General features: G+C 35.8%; 1 protein-coding gene across 1 annotated transcript in view; it reads right to left on the reverse strand.

The window, feature by feature from the left end:
* LOC122567103 (rap guanine nucleotide exchange factor 2-like) overlaps nt 1–13,659 on the reverse strand; it is a 254,187-nt gene that overhangs the window by 200,455 nt on the left and 40,073 nt on the right. The window contains exon 2 of the mRNA XM_043725311.1: nt 4,714–5,181. Coding sequence (XP_043581246.1) covers nt 4,714–4,782 — 69 coding nt within the window. The 5' untranslated portion in view covers nt 4,783–5,181. The remainder of the gene's footprint in view (nt 1–4,713; nt 5,182–13,659) is intronic.

The following is a 13,659-nucleotide window of genomic DNA, read 5'->3' on the forward strand; positions in this document are numbered from 1 at the left end:
ACGAAACGATGCTTCCACCGAAATAAAACGCGAGACAATGAGAACTCAGCTCATCCATAACTCATCGTGGAACGTTCCACGCTTCTTTTTCTACGTGGACGCGATCGATGGCATTTACAACCGAACAGAACGAACGCACGAAGAAAGATAATAAAGTTGGACAGTTTTGTTAACGACAGACATCTGTGTATAATAGAGAGCACGCATCGAGAAGCGCGAAACGCTTCCATCGCGTCAATCGTTTCCGCAAGAATGAAATTTCAAAGACTCGTTCCCGCTGTTTCCGCGAATAAAACAAGTTGAATGCAATGAAAAAAGAAAATATACAAATATAAAGAAGAAGCGAGAAAGAAGAAAAGAATAGAGAAAAAGAGAAAAACCTGTCAATTATATCCTCAGCGATCGAGGACGTCGGTAGAAACGCCATTATTTGTTTAAAACTACTGCGCGGCTACGGTCCGGATCGATATCTCGCACAATATCTGAGACTTTTATTGTACTGGAAATCGCGGTCGTTTCCCTGAATTTTCGACGTTTCCCTATTTAGCCACGCTTTGCCTTGGTACACGCGCGACTCTACACACGGCCGCCATTCTACGCTCGCCTCGCTCGGATCGAGCGGTTTGCAAATTAGCACGAAAATAACGAAGGGCGCAGAAGGACGTCTGGGAAGCGTTCGCGCCATGGAATTCGACAAGTTTTTCATGAAAATCCGTGACTCAGGGATTTTTCTTAATTGGCCCCTGACGACGACGATCGATATTATGCCGGTCACGCGACCGGAGATGAAAGGTGATTAAATATTCAGAGGGACTCGCTATTCTACGAATTTCTTTCTAATTTCATTATTTAAACAATCGACGAGAATTTCGTAAGCGGAATTTTGTTTCTTTATGAAGGGAGAGGTTGTTGTTGATTGAAGTCTCTAACTTCGATCTAAACGCTTGGAAATGGATGGTTTCTTGAAAATATAATTTTCACACGTTTTGTAGAATTAAGGAAAATGTCGGGATAATAATGGGCAAAAGGAATTAAATAATTAAATAATTTCGGTTGCTTTTTTTATTATTTGAACGAAGCTTCGGTACGGCAACAAATAAAAGAAATTAAATGGAAAGTGATTAAATATTTGAGTACACGTAATCTTTCGTAGTTATCTTTTATCTGTTTAAATGAAAACTATGGTCTAGTGATAAGGAAGATTAATAGAAGGAAAGTTAAATATTTTGAGAACAAATCATTTCTCAATATTATGTTTCACCCGTTAAAGATAAATTCTGATACACTAGGAGATAAGGAGACCACAGTGCAACCGAGATGTGAAGAGATATTCGAAAAATTTTAAACTGTTTCGCTATGGAAATTAGTTGGATAAATTTACCCGAGAGTAAAGTAGGTCCTTTAGGTCAAAATAGAAACGCCATTGTAACTACTTGGAGACACTACTTTCTGATGCCAAGTATTCGTTGTTCAGGGAAAAATTCTTTCCCGCTCGTATCTATAGAACAATTCTGCACCTTGGTAGTTCTGAATTCTCCAAAAATAAAATTTTATACGCGTAATAAAACTCCGTAGATTTTTTTTATTGGTTTTACAGTACAATTCTTGTCGTCAATGTCCGCTTCTTTTAAATTAAAGTGAAATTCTTGTCGTGGATTTTCTCCCGTTTCATCTGTCCTAGGAAATTTTATACTTTACAAAAATCCTCCAAAAGATAAAAATTTGTACGTACGCTTGGTAGAAAATGAAGCCGCACGTAATAAAATTTCGAGGTTTTTCATTAACTCTAGTAGAACCGTGTTCTACAAAAATTTTAGATTTCATAAACATTCTTCAAAAATAAAATTTTGCGCATACAGGCAGATCATAAAAAAGCTTCGTACCTTTCTCGTTGCATGTTCAAAATCATTCTACTGGGTATTTTCTATATAACAGAATTTCCGTGCAAGTTCCATATCATGTAACATAACGCGTTCCACATCGTATAACTCATCTGTAAATATTCTCCATCCTCCACCAAAACATTGTACAAAAATTCCCTTCCGTCTCAAGCAGGAAACATTCGAACAAAGAGAACACTTGATTAACAATCAGAGAAAAACGAACTACCCGTGGTTATTTTTCCAAACGATGTATTGCACGCACGAGTTTATATTCGATGGAAAATGACATAAAAGACATTTACAAGCCTAAAAGACAGTCATTTAAATTCGATTACTTCTTTGTCGATGTAACGATTTGTATTGGCTCGTCGCCAATTTTTTTTTTTCGTCTCGGTCGCAACATACACGTGACAGAGCATTTTATTGCAAAAATCGTTCGATCGTTGATATGTCGCGCGATGGGAAAGGGACATCACGATAAAACAAAGCGAGCTAGTTTTTCCGATCGCAATCAACCGTACGACGTTCGAATTAGAAACGTACGATTGGTAGTTAGTACAAGTCCCGATAGAACAAAGGGGAGCAAAGGCAGTTAAAGGGTAAAAGGGGCGCTATCATGAAACGTTCGACTATCTCGATATACATCGCTATCCCTAATTGTTAGGACACCTATGGGAATCGAAGTAAATTTAAAAAATGATTGAACAATGATTAAAAGGAATTATTAGCTTGTTTGAAATTTTACGCGAACACGGATTACAAAATGTTATGATCAATAATTTGATTTTTTACATTTTCTGTAATAATTTTTGTAATGCTAGAAATATACGTAACTATCATTTCTTTATCTCAAGTTGAAAATGTTTCGCCACTTATCTTGAAATTTCAATACTGATTAGCTTTTCGCGAGAGTCGTTTAGCGCAAGAATCCTTTTCGCCGAAAATTCTTTATCCCTTTCCGATAGAGGAAAAGTATTTGTTCACTGGTTTATCCGATAAAGAACACACAGAATCCCAGGAAGAAGTTTCAACGATATTACTTCTGAAAAAAGCCATCAAGGCAACGTGACAGAATCTTTTCGCGAAACTTTTTCTTGAAACTAACTCGCTAAAGGACCTTCTTTGATTCGGTACATATCTGTTAAAACACAAATCAATCGTACTGATTCGTATCGATTGTTAGTCATCAGAGTGTTCAAACTCCTCAAATATAATAAATAAAAAAGGAAGCATTTATGTGTCGAATTACGAATTTATATTTCTGCGTTTAAAAAATATTCAAATTACTATGTATTTGAGGAAATAGAAATAATAACATATGGCTAGAAGTTTTAAATATTAACGCATTAAATATTAACCATTTTGAACATCATTGCAAAAACATCTTGAATACTTGCATATCGAGTTTTATCTTAACAAAACTATCTCTAAAAGTTAATGTATGAAGGAAGACGTCATCAAAGACATAAAAATTACCACGATCAAGATTCTGCAAAATATGGAAGATATTTTCTTTTCGGAACGATATAACCACCCGGTTTTTAATGCATTGTGCAGACTGTGTGAAGAATTTGAATTAAAAATTCTTATTACAAAAATATTCCCGATGGTCCATTCTCAGAGAAAAGTTTCCAAAGATCTTCGATCTCATTATCCGTGTTTTAATAAACGATCTTTATCGGAAGATTTGGAAACCCTTTTAACCTTCGAACTACTTAATTGGTATTGAGAAGACGAAACTCGGGCCCAGAAGTAATTTCCCGCGGAAGAAACGGGAATTTTTTCCGTCGAAATTCCAGGACGCTGCGCGCTCAAGTCCAATGCGATTATGCGAAGATAAGAAGCAGCGGATTATTCGTTTGGAAAGTTCGAACAGTTCTCCTGTTCGTGGATATTGACGACGCCCTTTAACCTTTCTCGGCCATCGTAAAACGTAGTCACGAATGTGTCTTTGTGCGTGTACACTGGCGCGTAAAATTGCGCATTATAGAGACGACAAGCGTGCACAATAGATCATTCTGAATGATTTTTATTCGTATAAAATTGACAAACACGATCGTAAATGTGGGACAAGGAGAAATTTATAGTTATAAATGAATATTTTTTTAAATGGTAATATAGACAAGTAATTTGGTTTTATTCGTAAAACATTGACAAGTATAATAGGTAGTAAATATGAACACAGCATTAAAAAAAAAACAAAGATTCGAAACTCTCGGTGAATAATTCTTTTTGTAATAATATAGTATGTGTGTGTGTGTGGAAGAGGAGGGAGCGGAGAGTTGAAACGATAGAATTTCTTGTTTCTGTCAGAGATTTCTTGGGAGATTTCACGTGTGCATGTTTTATTTGTTTTATACGTGCAGCACGGTGAAAGTTAAACGTAACCAGAGACAATTTACTTTCATACTTTAACCATCCTTGAAAGTTCACCTCGATCAACGATCACGAATGGACAGTAATCGTGCGACAAATAATAATGTACTAATAGCTTGGACAGTGCTTCGAGGTTCGTTAACGTTAATTATAAAGAATAGAAATTCAAAGATTCTTAAATCGTAGAATTTAAAAATATCAGAATTCAAAGATCCAGAAAAGAAACAATTTCGATACTCGAGCATTAAAAGGTCTAACTCACGTGAATTTTTAATTCAAAAGATTGCGATTTGATGATTATGATTCACGTTATTAACCCTCGAATTTTTGAATTATTATCCTTTTATATTTTTCCTTTTTACTAAATATGTTTAGTGACATAGACCATCAAACTTCTACATCAACTATATGCCATTTACTAGAAAAATATAATCATGCAATTTCATTAACTCACTTGAAGCGTTCGTCGTTCTGGATCGCGGCAGAGAGCCCTGACGAAATGTGGATCCAAATAGTCCGTCATAGTAGCCTATCTATAGACTACTCTGCGATCCTTTTTCCTACGTGCTCCTGTTTCCTGTTGGAGCACTTCTTCCTGGACATCGCCACCAAAATGGTCGCAACGTTCGATTCTCAAGGGCCCAATGACCTCTTTTAGGCCATTAAATAGACCGATTCTCTCGTAATAGTCTTACAATTAGCAACATATTTCACTTCCATTTTCATTTTTCTTTCCACTATATTTTTCTCTTTTTCCCTTTTTCTCTTTTTGTATCGATGAAAAATCTAATATGCGTTCGGAACTACAGCTGCATTTAATCATGCGCGGCGTAATACAAGAAATTTTAACGCAGATTGAATCTTCTGTTTTCCAAAATCCATGATGATTCTTGTTGAATGTGCTGGTTTAAAGTGACGAATTCTGTAATCATAAATAGGGGAAATATTAAAACAGAATTATAGTAACCATTTTGTGATAAGCAAATTACATTACATTTTAACAATTGTACGAGTTCAAATACGAAATATCGTGATTATTAACGCTAAAACTACGTAAGGTATATAATATGCACGATATTTTGTAAAAAGTCGTGTATATTTACTGCTGTAAATTCCTCGATACATGAACGACTTTTTTATGAAGTATACTTGCTTTTCACGTACCTTGCATTTCGATTTCTTTGGTAGAAGCTTTATATTACAGCTGTCAGTATTTCTACAGCGTTAATATTTATTACTCGAGAATTATAAAAATTTTATTATCCTTATAAAGCATAAGACAATAAGAGCGAAATTTTGTAGATAATTTACAGACGAACGACAAAAACTCCTATACAAATAACAAACGATTCCATTGTCGACCTAAGACTCGTTAATCAATTCCCGTTACCATTCTTAAATTTATCTTCTCATTAAAGGTGAATCTCGGTTTATTTACCGAGAGCCTTTTCCTACTTTCTCTCTTCCACAAAGATCAATTAAGGTGCCCGGAATCGCCTCCTATTAATCTCCTCGCATTTAATTCAGGTCGTCTTTCACCGAACGCGACAAACTCGCTGTTCGAACAAGTCATACGGACACCAACGCACGACTTCTCTATCGCGGCTAAATCAATCGGCGAAAATTATACTCTGATGCATATTCAAATGGCTGAATATTCACGATAACTTGAAACAGTGAATGAACGCACATCTCGAAGCCATCGAACGCAAACTTAGAAACGAAACGACTTGCAGCGTCGGTGCACCTTCGTTTCCGTCCCATCCAAACTAAACTAATCGTAATTCAAGCTTGTTTCCAAACAACGATGGAGATCGAACTTGGAACGTAAGCACCGAGGCATACAATGCGTATATGAAGATCTCAAAGGCAGATCTCGAACGCCAAACGAACGTCGTTCACGACGAGAACCGATCGAGTCAAGAAACGATCGTTCGAAAGGAAAAGAAACAGGTACCGTTACGAATTATGAATGAATCGCGAAACAACGTTGCAGGATGAATTATAAACGCGACGGAAGTCGCTCGTTAAGGCATACTGCACCTGCGGATAGATGCGGTGAAACGATAGGCGGCTAAACTGGAAATAGGCTCGTCGACCTTTTCGCGATCGGATCGTGAAGAATGGAACGGATTTGAGCTGCGAAAATGAAACGTTGTCAGAGGCATGGATATTTGACCGTAGCGTGTCATCAAAAAGGTGCTTCTTTGGTCGAAAGTCGAAGGGCCTTTCTTTAGTTAAAGCACTGTGCAAATTGTTTGAAAAAATTATGGCTAAATTTCAACAGCGTACGATTTGATAAATATAAATCGTAGTTGTAAGACGTTTTATCGGTGCAGTGTTACAACAAGTATTGACCACTTAAGAAAGGAAACAACAATCGATCATACAGGTATTATCCTGTGTACAAACAGCAATCCCTTTTCGAGATGCTATTCTTCGCACGAATTGATCTTGTTCTTGGTGTAAATTTGTCGACAATCTCGAAAATTACTCTTTAATACTCCAGTCTCTTTTGATCGTTGATATATGAGAAACACGTAGGTGTATACTTTACAGGTCTTTAAACTCGATTTTCTCAACGCGAGGCTTCTAATACAATTTTGATATTCTAGATTTTCATTCTGTTTCGTATGGCATAGAATCTAACTTGCTTTTATTTGTATCGCGAATTTAGCACATGTACTTTACGAAACATGTGTATATATAATGTATGATTTATGTATGTGCATAAGCAAGTTTTAGTTATATCTTCTGTATATATCTGTAGTTACATATAGTTAGCTATACATGTATAAGTTAGTCCTAATTCTGCGACAGTCATTGCCATACTTCTTCCAAAATGCAATTTGAGGATCGTACTCGTATCCCAACCAACAATTGTGATAAAGTTTACACATCACAATCGAAACAGGAATTATTATTCCTGTGCGACGCAACAACGTGACTGCCAGTTGGAGAACAGACGGCGACTAACAAACGTCGAAAACGAATGTAGGGAACGAGAAGCATCGATTTCTCGGTTTATTCTCTTGGTGTATGTAACGTCACGCGAGCCACATACCTAACTACCTTTGGATGGGAGGCCGTGCCAGAGACGCGGGTACCCACTGCCACAGCCGACCAACCATGAAACGTAACGACCGATCCGGAGGCATTTGAACCGCGCAGAACGAGACCGGGTCGCGGATGTATCGCGATCTGATGCCGCGATGCGTCGATCCCGCAAATCAACTTGATAAACTGCCAGACGCGTGGCGCGGATAGGATGAACATTGCGAACAAGCCAGGCCACCGAGGAGTTTGTCTGTTTGACGTGGTTTCCATATGGGAGTAGACACAGTTGCCGAGATCATCTGCACCTACTTGTTACATTTTTTGGAAAACTCAGTAATTATATAGAAAAGAGCACAGCTCACCGATTTCGATGAGCTTGAAATATGTTATCAAGCTCGATATTCTGAGCAAGCTTCTTCCTATGTAACCACCCCGCTCGGCCTTCGTCCTCCGAGATATTCGCAAAAAACTTCAATTAAATTTAGCTTCTGTATACTTCACTCTGGCATATTTTTACATAGACCAATCTGAACTTAACTCGTTGACGCTAATCATCAGTAATATAAATAAAAAAGTTAGATTAATATCCGGCCGCTTCGCGCTATCCTCGCGTAATTTTTGCTTCACGTGATTTTGTAAATAGGAAAAAGTTGCTCAGAATGTTGATCTCGGCAACATATTTCGAGATCGTTAAAACGGATCGTTAAAAGGTGCGCCCTTTTTCTGTATAATTACCGAAAACTCTGATAGATCTTGCTTTATTGAGAACGCTTGGTTATAACAGGACTCAGAAAATTGCTGCTGCGCCCTCGTGATTTTCATATCATATATATGTTCATATCATATAGAGCATACACGGTTGCTGCGATTATCTGCACCTACTTATTATATTTATTGGAAGATTCTAGTAAATCTTAATTTATTTAGTATTTTACATTACAGTACCCCATCTAACGCGGTACTCGTTTAACGCGATAAGAAAATTGCCGCCGCGCCCTCGTATAACGCAGCTGCGTAATTGCTTTAAAAGACTCTATATGTGTGTATGTAACTGTGAATGTTAGAAGTGTAAAAATATAATATCGCCCTAAAATTTCAATGAATGAAAATCGAATTTTGATAAATTGAAAAGGAAACGTTTGAGACTGAAGTCGATCGCTGTCTCTCGTACATCTAGGTAATCAAATTAAAAAACCGATAGATCTAAATACTCAACATTTGAGAGATTTATACAAAAACTATGTATATTTTGTGTGAATATATTCCTTAAGTATAAAAATATTGAACCTTCTAAAGATTTGAAATCCGAGATTATGCAATTAAACTGAACGTCAGTATTTAGACCGACGTTTAAGTATATGGTTTTAGTAAGAGAAATACGAAGTGAATGTTGAGTTTCTGAAACAGATTTTGAAATGTGTTGCAAATTACGATAGTATAGGAAAATAGTAGTTGCCTTGCCTTTTATTTACATTTCTGTTTGACGTCAATGGTGCATAAAATTTCCGATGAATGAACATTTCTCTACATAATTAAAGGCACTGCATCTCTCGCTGAAAGGCGTAAAAATAAGTTGCTCCGGTCGGAAACGAAGACCGATCGATTCATAAGACGTGTCCAAGCTCCGTTCGATTCTTTTGTCTCTTTTCTTTCGTCCTTTCCTTCGGCAACGGATCTGCATTTTTCCTTCATTTTAGTATAAACATTTGAAATATCGAGCATACTTCCTTCAAATGCTGAAATTCTTCGTAACCATTATACATCTTTACGCCTGTATAAAATATCAATCATAAATGGCAGTGACGTGATAAAGTATACATTTAACAGTTTCCCATTTAATTCTATAAATATGCATTATTCTTCCTATTCTTTGCTAGAAAATTCCCGTTCGAAACGAGAAGCATTGAAATCAAAGGAATTCAAGAGCTTAAAGAGATAAAAATTAAAAAATTGCAAAATTTAGGAATTTAACTATCTAAAAATTTAATAACTCATCTAGCAAAAAATTTGGAGTTCAACGTTTTAAAGATTTGAAGATTAGAAAGTTCCAAGTATTAAAACCGTCAAATTATAGAAATTCTAAATTTTAGAAAATTCTACATTTCATAAATTCAAGGATCTAAAAATTCCAAGTTTTAAAAGATCGTAAATTCAACTTCATTTGGATATTGAAAAATTTAACGTGGAAGAGCAAGCGTCGTTTTTCTTCGTGAAACAGCGCAGTCAAGGCAGATATTAAACTTCAGATTAAAATCTACTCTTTTATGCCAGACGATATTCGACGATACACAGCTGCTGAGCAGTGATTTTCGAATTGAATGGTGGCCGATAGTCCGCAAAATGTTGCTGGAGTAATCGACGACGATGGGGCGACGATTTTTTCCGGCCGACTCCAGCTATTCTATCAACGGGACGCAATTTTGCGGGATCTAAAATGGTGAACCGCGTATATAACAAGGGCCTACGGGATCTAGCCTTTCTATCCTTGCAGAAAACGGAGACAGAAGAAGCAGAGGCTGATAATAAGCTGTGCCAGAACGGACTTTCGCAACAATGGTTCTTCGGTGAGACAATTTCAATCTTCGATATGCTGCGTGGTAAACTTTTATACGAGCTCTAGCTGACATCCGTGGTGTAATTAACCTTCTTAACAATCCAACAATTCGCTTTTAAAATATATTTTTCTTCTCTTTTGCTATGGGAAGCTTTACGTGTATTACTTATTTAGAGTTTCAATGCTTCAAGCATTTCCGTATAAATGGTTGAATATGTCAATTAAAAATATCACAGTTGATATTATTAGTTTTCCATTCCTTAAAACTTCTCAATCTCAATCTCAATCTCATTTTATCAGAATTTCGATTTATCTTCATACTTAGTTACATACCTAAACAGTAATATATCTATAGCCGCACTTTAATCGATCCAATGAAAATCAATACCAATCAATTTTTTCAACGAAACACTCCTCCCGCCTTCGATTAATAATTTCTTCCAAAAAAGATCCAGATTAAAAATTCCAATCACGGAGACGTATCTTCGCGTTAGATCAGCAGAAGCGATTTAAGATTTGAGAGATCAGTTTCTAATTTCAAAGGAAGTCAGAAAGCATCGTACGAAAAGAGTTTCCGTCGTTTTAGTCGTGGCAGAAAATTAAATCGTATAATCGATAAAAATGAGAAGAGGATCGCGCCGGGAAACGTGGTGAAGAGGTAGAAGAAGCATCAGCAACAGCAGCAAAGCCAAAGAGAGGCCAAGAGAGGAACGGGCTGCATCGACCTTGCGGATCGTTTCTGTTTGGATTCCTATTACTCGTTTTATCCTTCCCCTGCTTCTTCATCTTCGCGTAGTCCGCCTGACTCTTTCTTCCTTTCAAAAAGAAACTTGCTGAGCCGGCGTCTCGTTCACAACTCGTCCGTGCCCGTATAGGTACTATGGTCTCGCGTGAAACGGAATGTCAAGGAAGAAAACAGCGCGTACGCGCCACCAGGAACGTCCTCAGGATCTCGACCGTCGAGATCACCTTTCTCTCTCTCTCTCTCTCTCTCTCTCTCTCTCTCTCTCTCTCTCTCTCTCTCTCTCTCTCTCTCTTTCTCTCTCATCGATTACCAACGGTGACTATCGGTTTCGTAGCTCACCTATGTGCGTTTATAATTTGGATGAAGATATTGAATTTGTGCAGACTCGTTTATATGGATCTACCAAACGAATATTGACGAGTACTCTTTAATTTATGCGTATTTATCAATCTTCGAAAAGAAGGAAACATTTTTAATACATACCAAAAAAATCGATTGTAAATTTATTATATTTCGAGAATTTTGATTTAGAATGGGAATGTAAAAATTTAATCGACACATTTATTTTCGATTACAAATAAAGGTTATTATTTTGATGAGAACATAGCAATGAAATTTGATCGTAAAATGAAATTGAAATTTGATCTGGGTTGTTATCGAAAATTCGATATCAGAATTTAATCTATTACCTATCATTCTCGTTGATTTTGTTTTTATTATATATTACATTTATTATTGTACTGAATTAATTTTGATATGTATCGTTGCTAAAATATTAGGAATCATATATTCAGTGAAAAGTAAATTTGGATTTTCCAATGGCCGGATGCTTGAATTCATACAATATTTTTAATTAATTCGTACAACTATAATAGGAAAATCTTTCAGGAGAAGTTTTTAACAATTCGATACTTGTATTGGAAAAATTTAATTATCTCTGAAGAAATGAATTATTTATGCGACTCGCAGGATGCACGAAAATAATCTCGAATTGGAAAATTTTATAATTCATCAAATCGTTTAAGGTTCATTAATTAGAATAGAAACCAATAAAACATTACCGTATTCGTAATATTCGTACCATAGAAGGACAATTTAAGAACTTACTGAAAACAAGAAATAGCGAAGCATAATTCTTTATTTTGTTTCCCCTGTAAACGATAACTCAAAATTAAAAAGAATTTTAGACTTTTAAGTGGTTATGTATTTGTACAATGGACCAGTATAAGAAAAAGAGCTGATAGACGAGAACAGGTCAACCAAAAGTCTGAATTAGCTAGAAGGCTAAAAGAGACGAGACAGAAAAAGAGAAAAGAAGATGATCTAAATTGCAAATAGAAACAAACAGACGCGAAGGCAAGGAACGAACGAGCGAAAGAAGACAAAGAAGTAATTGGGGAAGAGAACGATTATCAATACGAAGGTATAAAACGATATATAGATAATGTAAATAAAATTGATAATATGTAAATTATAGATTTTTATGTACTTGTGGAAAATTAGAATTGCAAAGAATGCACAAAACACACGTAATGCGTAAGGATACATAAAATATCCAAAGTATAGTACACGTTATCATGTCTAATAAGTAAAACAATTTTCTATCTACGTTCCATTTTTTTCACGAACTTCGTAAAAATATGAATTAGCATAAATATCCGCGCTTTAATAATACGTGATAGAAAATCTACTTATTGAACAAAGGCTAAGATAAAATAATATTTATATTTACCTAATTTATTTATGAACATTTTTCCACCGATAATCGAAGATTAAGGTCTTCTTAAATCAGGAAGTTCACCATCAAAATGCGATTTATTATCATTGTACGTAAACGCATTGATTTTTTACTATTATTGCATAGGAAGACACGCAGGAATACACGTGAGGAAATTTCTTTGCTTCGAGATACTATCGCAGTGCTCAGCGTTAATTACAGGATTTCGTGTTCAAAGAATGATACAGAGATTACGTAATTAATTACACCTATTTAGATGATCGTGAAAAAAAGGACTACACATATCTCGAGTCGAGATATTCCTCGCAAGTTTCTTTATTTCTTTTTTTTTAAATTATCCACTAACGTCATTCATCCTGATTGCATCGTGCAATTCATTAAAAAAAAATTCATTTTAACGCTCTCTAATATCTAGTCTGTACTACAACTCATCTTCCACGTGTCTTCCTTTTTCTTTCTTTCTTTCTTTTTTTTTTTTTTTTTTATTCTGAATGAGAGATGTTAAAAGAAAGGAAAAAAGATAAAATATACACCTGTCCAGTCGATTAATTTCATTCGTAGAACGTCAGCGATGCCCGCGCACCTCGATGCGCCCTTCCACGAAATTAGAGATGGTAATTATGCAAGCTCGCTGATGCATTCGATATTAGAGCTCGTCTATCTAGCTTGCAGTTCCCATTTTCACTATACGGGATGAACTTTCGGTACATGGCCTATATACAGAGATATTTTTACCGGTGACTGGTTAACACGTCTCGTTAAAGGCACAGTGCACCGGACCAACGCGAAGCTAACATGAGGAATTACCAGTCGTAACATTTTCGGCCCGCTGTCGTGTCTTGTTTGTTTAGTCTTGTATAATCGAAATAAATTCACGACGAAATATTGAGAAAAGGAATTTGTTGATTTCATCGGAACAGTGAGTTCATTGTCTGATAACTATTTTAGGAAAGAATTTAAAACTAATCCTTTAAGATTCCCACAAATATTAGGTTTACTCCTACATTAAGTTTCTCATGCACAATTTACTCGAAATGTTACTGTTATAATATTACAATGAAAACTTCATACGTGTAATTATTTCGCGAATTTAATTTATGCTTGAAAACCTATCTGTTTGATATTACATTCGTCACGTATTAATTTAAAAATACGCTCCCGCGATATCTCGTATATTTGATATTTTATACGCTTAATATCAAACGTACATTTAAAAAAAAATTATTTCTGGCTTAATCTATTATTATAAAATTATTAAAAAAGTTTCTTTTCTGAGGAAACTGATACGATTTTGCAAACATTTATA

This window comes from Bombus pyrosoma, linkage group LG4 (assembly GCF_014825855.1).
Source record: "Bombus pyrosoma isolate SC7728 linkage group LG4, ASM1482585v1, whole genome shotgun sequence".
NCBI lineage: Eukaryota > Metazoa > Arthropoda > Insecta > Hymenoptera > Apidae > Bombus > Bombus pyrosoma.